Source organism: Cricetulus griseus (genome assembly GCF_003668045.3).
Source record: "Cricetulus griseus strain 17A/GY chromosome 1 unlocalized genomic scaffold, alternate assembly CriGri-PICRH-1.0 chr1_0, whole genome shotgun sequence".
Taxonomy (NCBI): domain Eukaryota; kingdom Metazoa; phylum Chordata; class Mammalia; order Rodentia; family Cricetidae; genus Cricetulus; species Cricetulus griseus.
In genome coordinates, this window is record NW_023276806.1 from 269,090,925 (window position 1) to 269,112,892 (window position 21,968).

The window sequence follows — 21,968 nt, forward strand, 5'->3', positions numbered from 1 at the left end:
AAATTATAATGTTCTCTCAGAAAATCTAACTCAATAAAGCTGACCATGTCTCTCTGTTTTAAATAGATTTTATTACAGAGCCAGTGATGTTGTAAAACATGAGGTTTTGTTAAAAAAAAAATACAAAGGCCTAATTGTATTTTTTAAAGAAAGCATTGCATCAGACGGTTTCATTTAAGCATGTATACTGCCTCTGCCTCTGCGTGCTCACCACAATTATCGATTCTAATTTCCCTTGGACTTTTTTTTTTTTTTTTTTGAGGAAGGCGATCACTTTCCATAGAGGAAAACTCACAGTGATACTCGGGAGCTTTTTGTTTACTTCAAACTCTGTACTTAAAACTGCACCTTCGTCTACTGCCTAACACAGCTAAATTTAATTCTTGGTGAAAGAGAGAAACATCTGTGGTTCGGTTCATTAACAGTATGCAGAGCATGCAAAGAAATGAGATTCTCACCCCCACTCCTGAGAATGAATTGCATCAATTTAATAGTTATATGAACGACACACATTAAAAAAAAAAATCAAGAGACAGAAAAACCTCAACTGTCAGCCATAATTTCAGCTTCTGGGAATAAATGCTTCAGTCTACCAAAGAAAGGAAGTATGGAGCCAGAGAGAACCAAGTTTTCATATGTGTGTTAGAGCACATGTGTGCATGCATGTGCATACATGTGCATATTTACACATTCATTAACACACATATACATATACACACACATGAAATACATTCACAAGCATTGACTCATACACACATGCATTCATACAGGCATGCACACCATATATCCATACACACATATATGTACATACATATGTACACACATAAATTCACATACATACACTCATATGCATATAAACACAGACACACAGTTACACATTTACACACACATTACATTAAATGCACAACTCATATATGTAGACACATATATACACTCTCACATGCATACACATATATAGAGACAGAGCAAAGACAAGGAAGAAAGAAAGAAAGAAAGAGAGGGAGACAGAGAGGGAGGGAAGGAGGGAGGAAGGGAGGGAGGGAGGGAGGAGGGGAGGGAGGGAGGGAGGGAGGGAGGGGGAGGGAGGGAGGGAGGTGGCAAGACTAAGTGGTTAAGGTTCTACATGACCTGAGTTCAGTTCCAAGCACTCATGTTAGGTACCTCAAAACTCCCTGTACCTGCTGGTGAAACCCACAGAAACAGCTGACCTGAACATCCGGGAACTCTTGCTCCCCAGTCTGATAGCTGGAATACCAGCATGGGACCGATCCAGACCCCAGGAACATGGGTTTCTGTGAGGAAACCTCAGAAATCTATGGGACCTCCTGTAGGAGTTCAGTACTTATCCCTAGCATAGGTGTGGACTTTGGGAGCCCATTCCACATAGAGGAATACTCCCTGAGCCAAGACACACGGGGGTGGGTCTAGGCCCTATCCCAAAGGATAAGAAAGACTCTGATGATACCCTACGGAATGCCTCACCATCCAGGGGGAGCAGAAAAGATATGTGACAGATAAGGTTTTAGATGGGGTGGGGGTAAGGGAGGATGGGTGGGAGAAGGGAACTGGGATTGTCATGTAAAACAATCCTGTTTCTAATTCAAATAAAAAAAGTTGGGGGAAAAAAACTCCCTGTAACTACAGCTCTATGGGTATCTGATGCATTCTTCTGACATCCAAGATACCCTAATGCATAAATACATTCACACATACATACATACACACATGCATGCATACATACATACACACATACATACATACCCTTTAAAAGGAAGTCAATCAATCAATCCATACCACAGAGGTGTGAGGAAGAAAACATAAGACTTGAACACAAACATCTGTTTGCCGTTAGGTCTAGAATCTGTGGAGGACTAGGGCAGATCACGGGCTCTGCCTCACCAAACAGAGAGGTCCTCTGGCAAGGACGTCAGTAGATGAGGACAAACAGGCAGAGGCCCCAGCCTATGTGCCCGGAGCACAGCAGCAATATGGGTCACAGTAAACAAGACAACATTCTACTTCATTAAAAAGAAAAACATTTTCCCACGCCCATCAGCACATGCTCAATGCCTGCAGCCAATCCAGTCAATCCAATTCTTCTTTTTAGTCTCTCCCTTGTCACCATCACCCCAAACACACCCTGTACTACATAGACTGTTTCTGGCCATATATTGAAGTCCATACCTCCAAGCTAACACCCCATTTTCTTCCCCCATCTCTGGTTCCCCCAGGCAGCTTCTTCATTTTATCTGTAAGGTTTTCAGAGGACACTGAAGTGTGGCTAGCCTCTTTCTTGCCTGGGAAAAAGAAGAGCAATAGAGATTTGGGAGTTTGCAAGCCAGGCATGATGGCTCGGGAGTTGGGGGCTGGGGGGGAGACAGGTGCTGGCAAATAATACTGAGAGGATGGGGTGCCTTTGCCCCTCAACTGGAAAAAAGCAACAGTTTATGAAGGTGATGAGAAGAAAGCCCCACTGTCCTGAGGTCTCCTCAATATTCTGATGAACACTTAATCTACTCAAGATAAACAGCGGGAATGATGTCATGCAACAGAAAAGTCACTACCCCAGGCTTTAACCCTAAGACTGTCACTAAGTAATTATTGGATCTTAGACCAATCATTTCACCTCTCCATTGTCGTATATCCTTGCTACCCTATCTCTACAACTAAGCAGCAATTTCCTATACACTCACAAAAAATTAATAATATAAATTTCAGTTCAAATACATACATACATACATACATACATGCTGGTAAAACCAGAGAACAAATACACCTCCAGCACTATCCAATGCCTATAAAGGAAGAACAGTAATATTGAAACGATGGGATGTAACACAGAGAACTTAAAAAATGGCTTTTGTTATTTTTCTTTCCCACAAGCATCCATAGATGGTAATGGGGGGGTGAAGTAAGCCATTCCATAGTTCTGTCTCCAAATTTGTATACTCAGGTCCAACTCCGTCAGCACACCAGCGAGTGACCTCATCTCAGGGCTCCACTAACAAGCCCATGAAAGTTTGCTATGTAAATTGGAACAAGTTATTGATTTATAGTGAGGTATGTAAAAGACACACAAGCCGGAACACTCAAGTAGGCATGTCTCTACAGATCAACTGAGATGGGAAATTAAATTATGGTCAAAAAACATTGCTTGTTAAACACGGAATTAGAACAAGAGGACCTAAATGAATGATTCAGAGTTTAATACTGTTAGTGCTCTCAGCTCCTCTTTCACCCTACCTGGTGGTGGCCAGATGGACACAGCCAACACTGACATCCATGGCTCTCCTTTCACTGTCATTGTGGATGGTCTTCCTCCACTGCATCTACATCCTCTAGGTAAAGCTGTGTCGGCAGCTCACAGTGAAATCTTGCTTTGCTATGAGTTCTCAGTGAGTCCCTCTGATGACTCACTGGGCTCTGGTTTTATACACACATTATACTTCAAAGATTCTATTGTGTCCACTGCTATATTCTTTGAATGTGTCTGCATGCTGTGTGTGTGTGTGTGTGTGTGTGTGTGTGTGTGTGTGTGTGTGTGTGCTATGTGTACACACACGTGTAGCCACCTGCATGTGGAAACCACGAATCAACTTTGCATGTTGCACTGTCCACCCAAGGGAGCTTCCCAATGATCCTCAGGGACCCTCCTGCCTCTGTTCTCCCAGCGCTGGGATTATAAGCACACACTGCCGCACTTGCCTTTTTTATTTAGTTTTTTAATGTGGGTCCTGGGCATCAAACTCAGGTCCTCAGCAAGGCCAACCCCATGGGTTGTTGATAGCCACTTTGCTTGTACCGCAAGAGCATGGAGATCCTGCTAAGTCATGTCAGTCAGCACCAGGCTGCTGCTGGGTGTAGGAAGCACCGAACCCTGTGCCAGAAATGGAGGAGGCAGATGGCACAAGGGGTCTGAAGCTTGGCTCTCTCCCTACAAAGAGCTTATAAACAGGAGTGAGAGGCAGGGCTTGATGCAGAGATCAGTGCAAATGAATGAACCCTCAACCACAGAATAAAGGTAAGGCGAAAACGCTGTGAGTGAGATATGGCCCTTGGAAATCACCAGGCAGTGGTATCAGAGAGTTGCAGCGAATGGTACCTAAATATCAGATTTAGAAATACGCCAGACCTGTGAGGGAACTGGCTGAGACGGTGCCACTCAACCAAAGTTCTTCTTTTCCAGCAAACCGTAGAAGTGTGCAAGTCTGCAGACCACCCTTTCCCAGCCCCACTGGAGGAAGGAATCTCTTTGGACATCTATTCAGCTTTCATAGATCGGTTGCCAACCCCAGAGAGCGAAGGGAAGGTAGGCTTGAGTTTGCCTTTCCTCACCCTGCTAAGCATTATACCTGCACAAGGTAGAAAGTACATGTTCTCCCAGCGCCTTTGCCTCTGACTATTTCCTAGCCAATAAAAATAGTCTCTTCAGATTTGACTCACACACAGGCTAGCTAATGGTGGCCAAGAGTTTTTATCTCCTCCCACCATCCTACCCAGGCTCCACCTTCACAGTCCCCCAAGTCCCTTGAGGTAACATAAAATCAAAGTCTCCTTCCAGTTCACCACTGCTCAGGGTAGGGCGGCGGTGCCATACAGAGTAGAAGTGTGAGGTAGCCTATAAATCCCTGAGCGCTCACATGCTCGTTTGGATGCTGTTTGCTGTCAATGTCTGTTTATTTCCAACGTCTTAGGTGCTGGATCAAGAGCAAAGCCCGCAGGATCTCCAGCCAGAGAGTGAAGCGGCAGAGGCGGATTCTTTAGCTGGCTTCACCATCGATGATGTCAAATCAGCACTGGCTCGAGTGACAGATGAGGTTTTATTGAACATTCAGGTACTGAGAATGGGCAGCGCACTCCCCAATACGCTTGGTGAATCAGCGAGCGCCAGCTGTAAACACTGTAAACACTGCCTGCTCTGGTCAAGCAAGAGCCAAACTCAGGGTTTGCACACTTTATCTGATAAGGCTACATAATCCTCAGCTGGGTCTCCTGAATTCAGTAAGATCACCAAACAGATTTGCCAGCAGCACCTGTGTGCTGTTACCAGGTTGCAAAATCTTTTGACACTGAAATGCCACCACCACCCCAAAAAATAAACAGGGCCTTATGCAAGAGTAAGTGACCCAGGCTTCTGAAGAGGGAACGCTGCCCATCAAAACCCTCAAGTTTAGCTAAGTCACCTCATCCGGTTTCAGGTTTGAAATACTTCTCAAGCACTTTCTGTCTTGACATATCACTAATTGCTAAGCCATTTGCGCCATGGGCGCCCTACGAATGGGCAGCAGACTCCGCCTCCGGGCCACTGCCTGTCATCTTTCACCGGGTTACTTTGTGTTTAATACTTCCCCATTCCGTCCAAGAAACAAATAACTCCTACGACCTCCACATAAAGACTTACAGGAATCTGCGTGATTTTCTAAGCTGAGTGCTTAAATAAAGTGAATTGTGTGTTTTGAGAAATGACCATAAATCACCACGCTTTTGCATCTGAGGGGAAGATTTATTTGTTTTCTGAACTTGGGACCGTATATAAAAAGCACACCGTATTAATAACTAATTTGGGAAGAGTAACAGCTTAGGCTGTCCTAAGCATACCTTGTTGCTGGCTTAATCATCAAATGTTATTGCAATATTTACACGCACATTTAATGATCCGGTGCCACCAGGATCAGCCAAAGTCCCCAGCTTAATAAGGGGTGTTTAGTGTTTACCAGAAATAGTGGAAGAACACGTTTTACACAAAGGGCTATTGTTAACAGCCCTGTGAATGTAATAACTGGTTACTGTGTAGAAGGGCAGAGTGCAGCTGAATTAAGTTGAGTTCAGAACATACCTCCTTTTTAGATTTGATAACATTTCCTCTAAATATAGTTTATGTATAATCATGGCCCAGGGCTCCTTTGCAATCCCACAGCTCTGAAATTATTGCTGAGGAATTACTAGACAAGCAAGAGAATTGTTCGCAGGACCCACAATTGAAAACATCTTTACCAAGGCCATGTTCCATGAAGGGAGCTGCACGCTTTTTTAACTGTTCGCTGACAATTTTCTTCTAGACTCTGCAACATTGGCACCTCTCTCTCGTCTTTGACAGAAAGAATAGGATTGGTATACGGGCATGCTATCTTCCCATTAACATGAAGCCATCTGGAAGTTCAATAGCTTGTATACCTCAGTGCAATGGCTCACAGGGAGAACAGGGACAGGGCGGGAGGCGGGGGGAGGGACCCCGGGGCCCTGTGGGTACTGGGAGTGTCTCTGTCCTGGGTGGATCTAATCAGCGTGGACCAGAAGGCCGCAGCTTTTTTCAACAAAATGGCAAGATGATGCAACTTTCTCCAGTGTCTTAAGAGAGCAAACCACCCTCTCTGTGCTTTCTCCCTGCAATCCTACTAACCTCCATGCAAGCGAAGAGGGCGCTTCTGGAGACAACTGGGACCCAGACAGATTGCCTTTAGTCTAAAGTTTGCAGACTCAGCAGACTCAGCAGGTGCTATGAGCCTGGTCCTGCCTGCAACTCGGGCGCCATCCAAGGCAGCCGCACTTCTCACACCAGGACCAGGCTACTTTGACTGTTAATACACCTGTGGCTCTGTGCCTCCCTGGTGTCTACCTTCCTCTTGAACAAATTCCAAATTGGGCCATTGCCCCGAGCCTTGCTTCAGTTTTTCCTTTGGTGTCAGACAGGCTAAGCTACTTTCCACTTCTAAATGATCCTAGTTGGGAAAAAACTGCCACACCCCTTTTCAAAACTGTGGGCCACTGGGCACTGGATACATGCACCTGCTGTGCCAAGCATGAATACATGCACTCACTCAGTGTATTTGGCTTTCAGTGTTCGTGATCGCTCCGTAGTATTTTTTTCCCTCTTTATTTAACAGCCACACTGTTATTGCAATTTTTGAAAAAAAAAAGTCAATAGAGAGTTTATATTTCAGTCCATTGTCTAGAAGCTATTTCTCTATTGTAATTCCAAGCCGATATCAACTTCCCTAATACAGAACCTCCTGAAATGGAGTATAAACTGCTAACTTTTTGTGTTCATCTACTTATTTTTCCATGATTCACTTTGCAGCTCTAGAGATTTATTAAGAATGAAGTTCTTGGCCCTCAGATGTCAATGCAAATTACAGAAAATAGACCAAACGTTTTAAGCCAATAAGGCTGAGATATTTTCATTTGAAAGATACATTCGAAATGAAATTAGTTCTGCCCTGAGTTGCATAATAAAAATAACACCCAATGGAACAAACTTTAATATATTTAAGGAATAATATTCCAGAGAAATGGGGATGATAATGCTGGATGGACTCTTGCATTAAATGTTGGCTGTTGGCCTTGATGCAGCAAAGGAATAAAATAGTCTTAGAAAAGGTGAAGAGAATTTGACATCCTGCCATTTACGATGCCTTAGGTCAACTTTGAATTGTCTGAGTGAGGAAAGTCATCCGAGGTAGTGGTTAGTGAAAGCTACTGAACACAGTACAGGGGCCTCAGAATATTTCCTAATGGAAATAGAATTAGACCCAGACCCAAGCTGAAGGCAGCATGTCTACTCAGCAGGATTCTGAGGCATAACAAGGTTGACAGCAAACCAACAGGGCCAGTGAGTAGACAAGAAGTCCTTTTTTCCTTCCAGGCTCCGCAGGCGGGTTGGTTGTACCTAAACTAAAGAGCCAAAGTCTGATGATCTGGAAGTTGTCTCTCCTGCCAGTACTGTACCCTCTTTAGGCACATGCTACCTTCATGAAGCTTCTCTCTCCAAAGCCTGCATTGAAATAAACTCCGTCTCAGGGAAATACAAGGAGAGCTCCCAGATCCTTGTGGAAACACTAGGATCTGGGGAGCCAGAGAGGAAATGGTAGATGACAGCCCAGCTAGTCTTTTCTGGAAAACAAGAGGTGATGGTTGGACACAGAGGCATTAGTGAGAAGAGAAGCCCACCATCTGGCTAAAGCAAGTCCTCCCAATCCATTACCTGTGTCCAAATTATTTCTTCAGACCATTTCAACACCTAGATGGTGCAATGTGCCATAAATGTATGTTAATTCATAAAGTGCAACAATTTTGAATATTTCACAACAATATATTAGTGAACTATTCCATTAGTGATGTATATTGTGAAATCAGGAGTTGGGATTTTGAATGCAAAGCTGAAGTGCAATGGTAACTAATCCCTATTCGATACTTCATTTCCCATTTAAAAACTAGTCATAGTGGTTAAGTGACTTGTCCAAAGTGAGATAGTCTAACTAGACCATAGATTAGTTGATAGTATATAAACCATGTTCCTTTTAGCTCTGCTAAATTCCTGCATGCGAACATCTTTGTAAAGGGCCATTCCATCCCTTCCCTTGCCTCATCCACTCACCAGTACCAAAGAAAAATATGAAGACATCAGAAGTCAAAAGTGGATCTTAGAAAAACAAAACAAAACAAAACAAAAAACACCTTAAAAGCCCTGCCCCATTCTATACGCACACAAATCATGAGTCTAGAATTGTTGACACCAATGTGACCTGACAGAAATATCAACTCTTTCTATGATAGCAAAACCCAAATCTCATTAAAATAGTAATCAGGGGAAAACATTGCAAAATCACCCATTACATGTACCTTCTTAAAAATTACATAAATACATAAAAATATTTTAATCGTATCTGGTCATGAAACAGTAATGCTTTTCTCTACTTAAATAATAAAAGTTTATCAGAAATATAGTTACCATGAAGATTTCAAATTATGTTATATACTTAAATATTCTAGACTTTGACTCATTAACACACAGGAATATAAAGTATTCTCCATACACATGTAGATTTCCTCAGATCATGCAAATAGTAACCACCTGGCTCCCTACTGCCATTGTCCCTGAATACAGCTGTATTATTCATCTTGATGGAAGGGGGGCATTTCTTGAGCTCCTAGGATTGAGATGTGCAAATCCAATGAGGTGTGTTTCTGAAATCACGCAGGTAGTGCAGAATGTCACTGACAGAGACTCACCACCATCACAGCTGCCGTGGTCGCTAAAACCTGTCACCAATTGCTTATGAGTTTTTTTCTTTTTGTTTCTGTACCAAAAATATATTACAAAGTGGCATGCACGCAAGAATTGTAATGCATGATGAATACTCTTAATTATGAGAGCTGTCCTAATTACGAGATTACTCGTGTTATTATTTCACACACTGGAGCTTCCAGGAATCCCACTTGGAAAACATTAGAGGGAAGGCCAAAATGAAGGGTGGAGGGGCCCACAGCACTGCACCAACACTGAGCCTAAAGCAGTTATTCTGATTCAGCCCTTATTGGCAAATCTGTCTGGAAATGCAGGTCAGTTATCCTATCTTCCAACATGAGGCTGTGAGGAAAATGGCTGTCCAAACACCACATCCTGTCCATGGTAGACATGCTATACATTGGGAATGTGTAAAGAAATATGATAAAGTGTTATCGCATCACCACAGGCTGGAACACAGCTCTGTCTGCAAAACAGGAAGGTGTGTGAAGGATAATGTCTGTCTTTAGGCCCTACAGTATGTAGAAACCACAAAGACAATGTGCAGCCAAAGATAGCTCCATCATAACCACTTTTTTTTTTTTTTAATGATTGTCTCCACAGAAGGAGATAAACGAAAAGCTGCAAGCACAGGAAGAGGCCTTTAATACACGAATAGAGAAATTGAAAAAGGCCTGAGGACTCAGGACGAGCAAAGTGATGCCGGACTTCAGAGGAACAAACAAAACTGGCCAGAATAATAGATTCTCTGGAGTGTTGCATCACCTCCATGCCGCCGTGAAAGGGAAGCCCACTTTTCTTCATCCCACTGCTTAGCAATGCCCGGTCCTGACTCTCCTGTGCCACACCCACCTCTGAGTTTGCAGCACCAACTGCTGCAGCACTGCTTTGTGTGCAAGACTTTGGAGAGTTAACGCATGAAAATATAATTACTGTTAGGATGTCCCTATGTCGTTTTGACTAATAAATACTATTATTCTAGAGAAGAATGAAAACAGTCTTTTGAAATTACACAAAAAAAAGGTAGACAAATAAGTTTTACCATTTTGGACTAGAATGCCTATCACATTGTTGTAGCACTGTGAGGAGAGGCCACTTTTTACTACAAGGGCAAACTTGCTAAGCAACAGCCACGATAGCATGGTCCGCAGGGTTGTTGTTGTTTTTGTTTTGTTTTGTTTGTTGTTTTCTTATTTAACTCATTTGGTTTTCTTATTTAAAGGTTTCGGTGTGAAACCAATTTTCTGAAATTATATAATGTAGTTTGAAGCATTTTAATTTATTCTGCACTGTATTTGCTGTTTCTAATCTTGTTACCTTCCCAGGAGAACACATGACCTATATAAAAAAAGAAGCAATATATAAATGATTATTAAAGGCCAACCTATATATAGATTGTAAAACTCTTAAATACAAATCAAACTCAGAGTTCCTAAAATTAACCATTGTACTGCACAGGGATAATGGGTGGAGGAGGGTACTAATGGAAAAAGAAAACCCTCAAGTCTTTAAATACCCTGATGAAAATACAATTTCAAGATGAAAATAGCTACATACCAACAGTTTTTCCCTGGTTGGAAAGATTAATTAATCGCTACCTAGGCCCTTTCCTATGTTCCTAGACTTAGGCGGAGGAGGAATATTCTAGAATGAGGACACAATACTGCTGAAGGGAGAGGAATCCCTAAAGAATTTTTGAGGTGTGTGATTCTGGGTGGCACTTGGTTGGATATGGGTGGTGGCCTCACTCTCTCTGTTCTTCTGGAACAGAGGTGAAACTGACAGCATTGCTACATCCTCCAACTCCAGAGGAATTCTTAAGGTAAGGGCATGCTTGCTTCTCATGCACTAGGCCGGGCAATGCCCCCTCGCAGCAACCTCTTACTGCAGGAAATGTGAAAGGCTGTAGGATACCACCAGAAGGGTTCCTAGTCTGCATCCTCTTAGCTGTCTTTTCTCAAGAGACAGCAGTGGCAGCAAAGATTTCGGGCATGTAAGCCCAAACAATAATAATGGAATATAGATAGATAGATAGATAGATAGATAGATAGATAGATAGATAGATAGATAGATAGACAGATACATACATAATACATATATACATGGATAGATTAGATAGATACATACATATATACATGGATAGATTAGATAGATAGATAGATAGATAGATAGATAGATAGATAGATAGATAGATAGATAGATGATAGATAATATAGAGGAGAGATAGATATAGATAAATACAGAGAAATAGAGAGAAATGATAGACACATGTAATTCTCCTTGTAACCATGAGAGACAGGTAGGTATTGTGAGCCTTACTTTATAGAAGCTTAAATCATGGATTAAGTTAAAGAAATTACACAATTAAGAATTAGTGGTTCAGGGGCTGGAGAGTTGGCTCAGAAGTTAAGAGAACTTGCTGCTCCTGCAGGACATGCAGATTTGGTTCTTAGCACTCATATGGTGGCTCATAACTTATAACAATTTCATTTCCAGTGGATCTAGTACCCTCTCCTGGCCTCACCACACTGGCAATTCACATACATAGAAGCAGGCAAAATACTCACATATGTAAATAAGCATAAAATAAATATTTAAAAAAAGAATAAGTGGATCACAACCTTAAATCTAGTTGTACATAATTTACAAAGGATAAAGGTGGAATGCAGAGAATTTTTACAGTAATTTTCCAATTATTGCATATCCAGTAATTGGCAGAATCAGGTTTTGAACCTGGAGTAGTCAAAACTGATATACCCAACCTTTGTCTCCATCTGTCTCATAATGATGATGAACTAAAATGAAAGCTGACTGTTTTTGTCTGTGTATGATACTGGAATCCTTACTTCCATCACCAGAACATTGAGCATGTAGGAAACTCACAACCAGATGATAAACCCAGCTCCATCTACCCAGTCCTGAAGAGTGTATTCAGCAGAACATGGCCTGTGTAACTGGACAATAGCTGTCATCCAGAGACAAAATTTGTCTCTGTCCTGACTATTGATCACACTGAACACCATGGCAAAATAAGTTTCAGGGAGTTTTTGCAAACTAAGCAAAGCATCCTTCTCTAGCCTGAGAAGTCAGGGAGGAGGTAGGGTTAGGTTTACCCATGCAGGAGTACCATGCAAGCACTTGCAGAGGGGCTGGCACCCAAGAGACCCAGCGGTTACTCAATGGAAGATGCAGGAAGATGCACTCCAGGCAGAAAGAGATCCACAGATGCAAAGCCCCTGCAATACAATACAAAGGCTGAATAACTGGCCAGAGCCAGAGCTCTCACAGGGTCATTGAACACATTTTTTTAGACCCTAAAATAAAGCAGGAAAAATTGTTAGCAAGTTTTATATAGTACCATTTGATTGATGTTTCTACAAAGATCAACCTCTGGTACCAAGACTGCCTTCCTTGGATCCATGGAGAAAAAATACTCTTCGGAAAAGACGCCTAATGTTATGAGGTTGTATAATACCGCTTAGCAATCTCGAGAGGTGGGATAATTTTTTTAATGACTTTAAGTCATCAGGTCTCTCAACTCTAAGTGGAGAAGGCAGTCCATTGAAGAGACAATTAAAATTAATATTCCTTTTATGCCCAAGATAAGGCTCAGGCATTCTCTGATTGTCCACACAAGATAGGAAGCATCCATCAGGGATTTCCTCCCTACCCCTGTAGTGCTTCAGAGATTGATCGGATTCACTGTGTTATGAGCAAACCTAGCTGCCATGACTTCAGGTCTTTGCAGGGGTGGCCACCCCTGACAATCACTGTATAGTCATTTTTCCAAATCTCCAATAGGAAGCCCTGTCATCATCCACTTGATTGGCACCTTTCAGCCATCCTGGGAGTCCCCAAGTTTGCTCCTTCTCAGCTGGCATTCTATGGTGCTTCTGCCCCTCTAGAGAATAAACATGATTCTTCTCAGTCTTCCAGAGTCTCGGGAGGATAACCTCCACTTGACATAAAAGTCAAGGGTTTTCCCTTAATTAATTAATTTAACTCAGTCAGATCTCCTTGATGGCAGCCAAAATACCTGATGATTTACATTTCCTGAGCAAAATCAGTCTAGAGCCGAATACCCTCATCTCCTTGGGATTTACAAATGCGAAAACAAGGATCAGATGTTAAAAGTCCAATTTGCTTTCAGGACCTCTCCCCTTCCCAAGAAAGGGCAGCCATTGGTAAGTCTGGTTCATTACACTCAGGGTTTCAAATGAGCTTTTGCATTTATATTAATTTGTAGCTTCAGAGAATACTCCATGAAATTGATTGTCCTCAGTGGTCAACCTAATGTCTATATCTTTTTTTAAAATCTAATTTATTTGGGGTAGTTTCTTGGTATTGGGATGAATAAAACTGGTAAAGTCCTTGAGTGCAGGCAGCTAAGCATGGTTATCATCCAACGGCAGATGGTAAACAAGTGAACAAACAAACAATAAGCAATGACATAGGTGAAGGACAGAAACGGAAAAGAAACATGAGTCTTCTCAGCCTAGGACACTCCGAGGATACCTGTGATGTTCTGAAGATGGCTGGGAAGAGATGATCTTAGAGCTGAGATAAGGGCAGGAGGTGGAGTCAAACAAATTCCATGCTCAGGAACATTTTTTCCAGGCAGCAAGGTGCAAGAGAAGCAACCTTTCTGCTGCATTGCCAAGTAGAAACTTTGGGAACTCCACACAACTCCGAGGGAAAGGGGTATGTACAAGATCAGGTACCAGAGAAAATGACTATACCAGTTTTCAGTCTCACCCCTGGTACTCTTAATCCAGTGCTCTTTCTAGAGCATGTACTTTTCAAAAACATGCATATGTGTAGCCACAAAATGTATAACCCATGAAGTAGAATCAGCCCCTCTGCTTACAAAATCTTTGAAGAAATTTCCCATGTAGAAGAAGTGCACTTAAATTATGTAGGTATGCTACTCTATAGATGGTATGCTCTATAGAGCCGTTATGTCCCACCTGTGTGAAGGAGGATGGAGTGATTTGCTTCCAAACAATAAGATGTGGGATATGAAGAGGTAGGAACCAGCACCTCACAGGGGACATCCCTGATCACCACTATCTCTGATGGGTAGTCTGGTCCATCATAGTCATCACAAATCATGGAAATAATTTTCCACCTCTATCATCTCCATACCCAAGTAAGGGGAAATAGCATGAAAAAATACAAAGAAAATCCCAGCATAGAGTACTAGTATGCCTGATGATACTACCCAATGCTCTCAAAGGTCATCAGAAATGAGGAAGGGGTGAGGAAATATCACCTCCAAAATGAATTTAAAGAGACATGATGGCCTAATGTACTTTGATTACTAGATAGAATTATGGAACACAGAGGAAATACAAAAGCTATGAATAAATAATGGATTTGCACAAAAATCCTTCAATACCAGTTAGTTAATGTAGCCAAATGCATCATACTAAAGTAAGATTAGTGACAATGCTAATGATTAGTAGTAACTGGGAGGGAGGGATGGGGAGAACATCTGAGTCTATGACACCTGCCCAATTTGTCTACAAATCTAAAATGGTTCTACAAAAATAAGATGTAGTAATTAATTTAAAAGGTAATATTGAACAGAATCAAACAAAGTAATTAGGAAGAAAAATGACCCTGGCCACATTTTGTCATTTGTCTTGAAAGGACCCTGCCTGCTAAATGGCACAAGAAAAAAAATCAAATACACACATTTTGCAAACTAAAGAGTAAATGTTCATGAAGAAGACAGTGATGAGGGAGCCTAACTTTGCGGGGTGGGTAGAGGTCTCACATTCCTGGGTCTCCCCCACACCCTTCTCAATTCTGTGGAAGAGCTCAAAACTTTCTGGAAACATACTCACTTTATAAATAGAGAATATATTGAGTTATTTTAGAACTGAAATTTCAGGGCTGGAGAAATGGCGCAGCAGTTAAGAGCATCTCATGCTCTTGCAGAGAACCCAGGCTTGGTTTCCAGTACCCATATCAAGCAGCTCATAACCCACCTGTAATTCTACTTCCAGGAGATTTGATGCCCTCTTCTGGCCTCTGCAGGCTCCTGCACACACTCAGTGCACGTAAACACACACAGGCACACACATTTACACATACATAAAAATAATGAGTATTAAAATGAACTTAAATTTCTACAGATAGCATCATAATACAGCCAATCAGCTGATCTTGAATGACAGCCCTTCCATCCAGTGGTCCCAGTCTCCCAACTGCTCCTGGTGACAGCAATGATATACTTTCCTTCTATTTTCTGGTGTTATAATTTGTGCTGTTATGTTTCATTAACTTCCTTCAGTTGCCTTTGTAACTATAATTAGACCGCAGGGTTAGAATAAAGTTAATGGATCATAGTAAATTTACAGTAGTGAAGATTCATGAAGAGGAAGAGTCCTCACTCTACTTTCTCAGACTCAAAACTCCTTCTGTCTCCTAAGAAAGCAGACCTGGCTGTAATGAATCCATAGATATGGCCCACAGGGATCAGTTTCAAGAAGGAACATGACTTTGCATGGAGGTGAGTCCTTGTGGAGACTGATCTTGATCCTTGACCATCCACTTGGCAGGATCTAGCATTCACTCAGATGAACCTCTAGGCAAGACTAGGAAGGCATTTCCAGGGAGCATTTCCTGAGGGAAAGACCCTTCCCACAGTTTTCAAAAGAAAACTCAGATATAAAGAGGTCCAAGGAAAAATGGTGCACTCATTGTCTATTGTCTACCTGCCTTTGCCCTTGCTGTTGAATGTGTCCCTCCCTCCTGTTGTTGCTACTGCTGCTGCTGCTGCTGCTGCTGATGATGATGATGATAATGATGATAATGATGTTAGTGACATCAGTATCCAGCCTCTTGGCCTTTCAATGTAATAGAGACCAAAGACCTGAGACTCACCAAGAATATTCGAGGCATTGAGCACCAGGTTGGAACTTCAAAGGCATCCAGCATTGCCCACTGAGCAGATGGATGAGGTTCTCAGGGTCTCTGTTGCACAGACTGTTAGACTACCAGATCCTCTTAATTGTAAACCATTCAATGGAATAGAATCCCTTCTTACACACACACACACACACACACACACACACACACCCTTTCCATTTTGTTCTACTAGAGAACCCTGCCCAAAACATCCCAAATGTGATATGATTGAAGAAACCAAGGTCCAGAAAAGCAAAAGTGCTATGCATACCAGGCAGGGTATAGGGGTCATTCCTAGAGATACCTATCTTGGGTTATTGTTGCCTGTCTAACCTGCCTGAACTGGTTCAATGTTCCCATCTCTGTATGTACTTTCACAACTGATCACTGTTGGTGAGGTGTGACAACTGACCACTTCATCAGCTAGAGGCATATGTGTCCTTGTATTGTGTGAAGTAATGGCCTCTTCACTCATGTAAGTGAAGTGTTTATCTGATTATTCTTTATCAATAAAAATGGGAGCCATACATTGGAGTAAGAACCTGAATGATCAGAGAATCTGAGGAGAAGCCACCAGTGACCTCCAATCTCTTCTATTCCTCCATCCAAAAGGACTGAGATCCTCTCTCAGCCCTGTCTTACTACTTCCTGCTTCCTATCTGTCCTCAGTCCTCCAAAACCTGTATGGTTAATTTTGGTCAGCTAGTGGCTAGCTCTGCACTCTACTCAAAGCAAACTTTATTGTCAGAATACAATCAAACTATCACATTTCAGGCTCTTTCTCTAAATAAAAAGGGAAGGTTTTAACTCTGACACAGTAGAACTAGATACAATAACAACAATTATCAGATAAGAATTACATTCATGATGTCCAGTCCATTTGCATTTGGCAAATTCAGAGAAATACTCCATTATCTATCCCATCTTGGTGAGTCCAAAGTTTTGTACCTAATTCACTTTTTATCCTAACTTAAACACCAGCCCAAAACTGTCTTTATATGTCTCTCAACTCATACACTTTACAAGTCTTTTGTGAATTTCTTTTCTAAATTTTGTAACAATGAAAACTATGACTATAACTATCTAGTCTTCAACTCCATCAGAGACCCGAGAAAGATGTACTATTTCTAAGTAAACGTGAAGTGTGGAGAAAACAACTTCCAAACTAAGAATTGACAGAAAGACCTAGCTGCCTGAACAGTTACCCAAGATTCATCTGTAACTTTGGGGCATCTATCTCCAGCCTACAGGCCTAGAATATATGAAAGACTTTTCTGTGAGGCAGGAATTTTGAAGGACTGTCCTACCTTGCCTGGCAAAGTTCAGCAGTCACTTTCTTTTGTGTCCTGCTTGTCCAATTCGGACAGCAGAAGGAAAAAAGGGGACTTTCCTGCCCAGTGGCTAACTTTTGCCACAAAAAAATAAAGTCCATATGGAGTTTCTTCAGTGTCCATCATCTTCTCTAAAGTAGATTGGTGCTTCCAGATACAGACATGTCTCATTGTCATAAAAGGTCTTATATTATTAACACATCTCAAAAGCCATATTCTACAGATCTCTGAAGTGTTTGAAGATCATCTATCTAAAATATATCTTGGTTTGATCTTGAAAACATACCTAAAATGAGTGTAAGTTTGATTGTAATAGGCGGCTAACTACTAACCTGTATTTCTTTATTATCCTAAGTAGTTTGCAATAATAACTTTCAGGGACTAGAAATTTACATTGCATGGTTAAGTGAGCTGCTTAGCTACAATACCTTAAACAAGAGCAGAAATGTATGCACAATACGTTTTAACAAAAAATAACCTTAAATTTGTATCAACATACAAAAATATCTTAAACAAGAGTAGAAGCATATATACAGTATAACAAAATAACCTTAAATTTGTATCAATATACAAAATCCATACCAATACAAAATATTTAAGATTAGTAGTCAATAATCTATCATTTTATCATATTATTTTTATATCATCCCTTTTTCTTTTCAGAATGAGATCCCTGAATATAATCTCTTTGGTTCAGCTTTTTTTTCCTGACCATTACCAATAACAACTTGTCACCAATCCTCCTAAATAATGACAAATCTCCATAACTCACTGAACAAACAAAAACAGCCCATCTCACCTCTTGGGAATATGGGTGTCATGTTTTTAAAATCACTCCCTGTTGTCTGGGACCCTGATAAAAGTGAAATAATGGCCAAGTCCTGTGGGAGGTAGCTGCATCAATTGTTGCCAGTCTCTGTTTAATGGGAAAGTGTAGGGCTTATCTGAAGTTCTGGGTGGAGTAGTGCACAAGGCTAGACCATTTCAGCTAGCCACCTTAAAATTGACCTGAGCAGTTTGTAGTCCAAAGCCAATCATTGGGTGATGTTTCTCAGTTTAGTGCCATTACCATAGTCAAGGTGGAAGAATTGTTGTGGGGTACAACCATCATCCTTTTGGGGACTCCAGCAGTCACTGATAAGAGCCATCATGGTTCACTAAAGAAAACTTAAACATTTTAAATGTCATATTCAGTGGATCTTGGAGAGATTAAAGGACCACAATTTTTTAAAGTACATCCATAGTACAAAAACTTAATTCCTAGTTACCTGCTAGAGACTCAGTTCTGAAATCATGTATAGGAAACTAGATGAAGCCTTTTTCTAGAATTAGTTAGTACTCTATATGACCATTAATATCATGACAGAAAGTTTAATATGTATATTAATCTTATAAATTTTGAGATAATATTTATAGCTTAAGAAAAAAATTAAAGAGTCAAAATAAAACCAAAGGATTAGGAGATTAGTGGCAATAGATTAGTCCCTTAATTTTGGTTTATCTTCTGTCCTATGTCAGGTGGCTCTTCTGACATGAGACACAGATTTTGGATTTTTCTTCAACAAACATGCTTGGGCCTAGAGAAGGAAAGAGCCATGTTCCAACTCCAAAGCCAGCTTTAATTTTTAATTGCACTGGGACTACACAAAGACCATTTATCTGATATATCTGTAGAGAACAGCAGAAATAAACATTTGGGATAATTTATGAAATTTTATCCTTTTGGAAATGTGTTATGCCATTAGGCCAATTTACTCTTTTTCTTGGGACATTTTCTCTGGATGATTTGTCCTTTTTCTTCAGATGTCTCATTTGTCCAGTGGTCTTCATATTCCATAGCTGGATGTTTTTATTCTCCTGGAAAGACAAAAACAAAACCTGCCCCAACGCTAACTTTGCGGAGTTTCCTTTTAGGCAGGTTATATCTGATTAAATAAAAGGAATTTTTATTCTTAAAAGTTAGCTTAGATTGAATGGGCAAAGCTTTTTTATATTAGAGACATATGCTGGAGTATTGTCAGCCTTAATTTGTATATGTATCACCATGGTGGCCATAACTTTTAATAAATGTGTAATTACAGAACCAGTCTTTTCAGAATTCAAAGCAGTTACCCATTGAAATCCCAAATATGTATCTATGGTGTGCATATTTTAATTTTCTAAACTCTGTAAAATGAAACACATCCACTTGCCCTTTGGGTTACTTCCTAAAGGTAGTGAAATTTGGTTATGCAAAGAACAAGTAGGACATTTCCTTATAATTTCTTTGGCTTGTTGCCAAGTGATAGGAAAACTCTTTTTTCAAACCCTTGCTATTAATATGGTGTTTCTCATGAAATGCTGAGGCTTCTAGAACATTTTCTAGCAATAGCTTATCAATTTTTATCATTATGTTGGGCTAGAGGACCTAGCAGACCCATATGGGATCTGATATATATTATATACAAGAGATGATTTCTATTTCTGATTATTCTTTGTAATTGAATAAATAATAAACTTAATTCTGAATCATCTGGAATAAGTTCAGCAGTTTCAATATGTAAAACATTTTTCTGCATATTGAGAGTCAGTAACTATATTAAGAGGTTCTGGAAAATCTAATAATACCATGAGAATTGCATATAATTCTGGCCTTTGAACAGAATCATAAGGGCTTTGAGCCATTTTACTTAAATTTCCTGACTTATAACCTGCTTTTCCTGATTTATTTGCATCAGTATAGAATGTAGGGGCTCCAGATATTGGTGTTCCATGTACAATGTAAGGAAGGATTCAATTAGTTCTCTTTATAAACTGAAGTCTCTGGCTTTTGGAATATTTGTTGCTAATCTCTACCTACAAAAAACTGCTGCAAGCTCTTTGCCAGTATTCACTTTCTGTCCATAATGAGTCAATTTCATTATTAGTAAAAGCTACCATGATTTCTGCTGTGTCTATTCCTGACACTTTACAAAGTCTTTTTTATTTAAATTAGAAACAAGCTTCTTTTACATGTCAATCTCAGTTCCCTCTCCCTCCCCACCTCCCCTGCTCCCCATGGCCCCCTATCCCAATCCCTTTCTGTTCCCCCAGGGAATTTACAAAGTCTTAATTTTCCTTCCAGAATTAATTTAGAAAACTTTTCTACATACATTCTTCATTTTTTGCTCTGTTTGTGTGATAAAAATATCCATTCTAAGATACTGTCTTCTCTCTACATTAGAATTCCTGTAGGAAAATATGTAGAAACTCAAATAACCATCCAAGCTTTGGATCCAAATGATCCACATGTGCATCCTGCAATATTTTTTTTCTACCAAAGCCAATTCTCTCTCTGCCTCAGCTGATCATTTTCTTGAACTATTTAAGTCCTTATCACTTTGTAAGATTTGAAATAAATTACTTCATTCTTGAGTCAGTCCAATTGTGGGCCATAGCCAGTTAATATCACCCAGAAAGTTTTTGAAGATCATTAAGAGTTCATAATTGATTTCTCCTGGTTTGTGCTTTCTGTGGTAGAAATTTTTGTAGGTCTATCTTATATCCTAGGTAATTAATAGAATCTCCTCTTTGTCTTTTTTCATGAGCAATTTGTAATCCCCAAGAAGGCAAATTTTTCTTTACTTCAAACATTTTCCTCTAAAGGGTCTGTACCTGAATCAGCTAGTAAGATACCATTAAGATAATGGTAAATTATAGATGGAGGCAACTAATTATGAATTATTTCTAATGGCTGTTGTATTAAAACATAAGCCTGAGCTTCTCTCCCAAGATAGCAGTCTATGACATCATCACAGTCTCACAAGTATGACCGGTTCTACACCTAGGATTTTCTAACAGGGGCCCACCTTCATGTCAATGGATCTAATACATTTATAAATGTTACGGGTGAGTTAGAATTTCTCTAGTATAGCAAAAAATATAACTAAGATCCTAAATTACCAATTTTGCTGACATCCTTTCCCTCAGGACAAGGACATTTCTTTAGTTAATTTCACTAAAAAATACATATTAAAGAGCTACTCTGGGACTCTGAGCCTGGCTTTTACTAAAGCAAGCATTGATATGTTGGCTGCCACGGGTATTAATTATATCCAGCTCAGAAGGATGACACACAATCCTGGGGCGTCATTCTGCTTTGTGGGTCAGCAATATCACTTAAAGAAAAGGACAGCCCATTCAGAGTTGGAAATAGAAAGACTTGATGGTTCCTCCCTCAGACACACCCAATAACCAGTTGCCACCTGTTGTGGTGATTGTGGAAGTCACATAGAGTGTTTCTAGAAGTGAACCCTAATCTCAAAAGGGCTTAAACATCAACTGATATACTCCATATTACATAACAAGAAGAAAGAAACTCAGATTCAGAGAGCTTCAGGGGCATCCTTGGGAACCCCTATTGTCTCTGCCATGGTACACACAGTTCAACATCCTAGTATTTATCCCCAGGGCTGTTCCCTGAAATCCCAGGATGGTAATGACATCCTTGTATACTCAAAGAAAAGATTTCTCTTTGGCTTCTTTCCTTAATTTAATTTTTTTATTTTTGAAATAATTATAAACATATGTAATTATAAAAAACGTACACAAGAATTGCCTAATTACATCTTATGAGACAATAGTACAAAGTTAAAAACCATAATATTAACATAGAATGCATTTTACACATGTAAGAAAATGCCAAAGAGCAAATTTAATTAATAACAAAGATGGAAATA

General features: G+C 40.3%; 1 protein-coding gene across 1 annotated transcript in view; it reads left to right on the plus strand.

Moving 5' to 3' along the window:
• Positions 1-9,703, plus strand: part of Cabcoco1 (ciliary associated calcium binding coiled-coil 1) — a 99,332-nt gene extending 89,629 nt beyond the window's left edge. The window contains exons 6-8 of the mRNA XM_027395065.2: positions 4,187-4,309; positions 4,695-4,835; positions 9,629-9,703. Coding sequence (XP_027250866.1) covers positions 4,187-4,309; positions 4,695-4,835; positions 9,629-9,703 — 339 coding nt within the window. The remainder of the gene's footprint in view (positions 1-4,186; positions 4,310-4,694; positions 4,836-9,628) is intronic.
• The last annotated feature ends 12,265 nt before the right edge of the window (positions 9,704-21,968 follow it).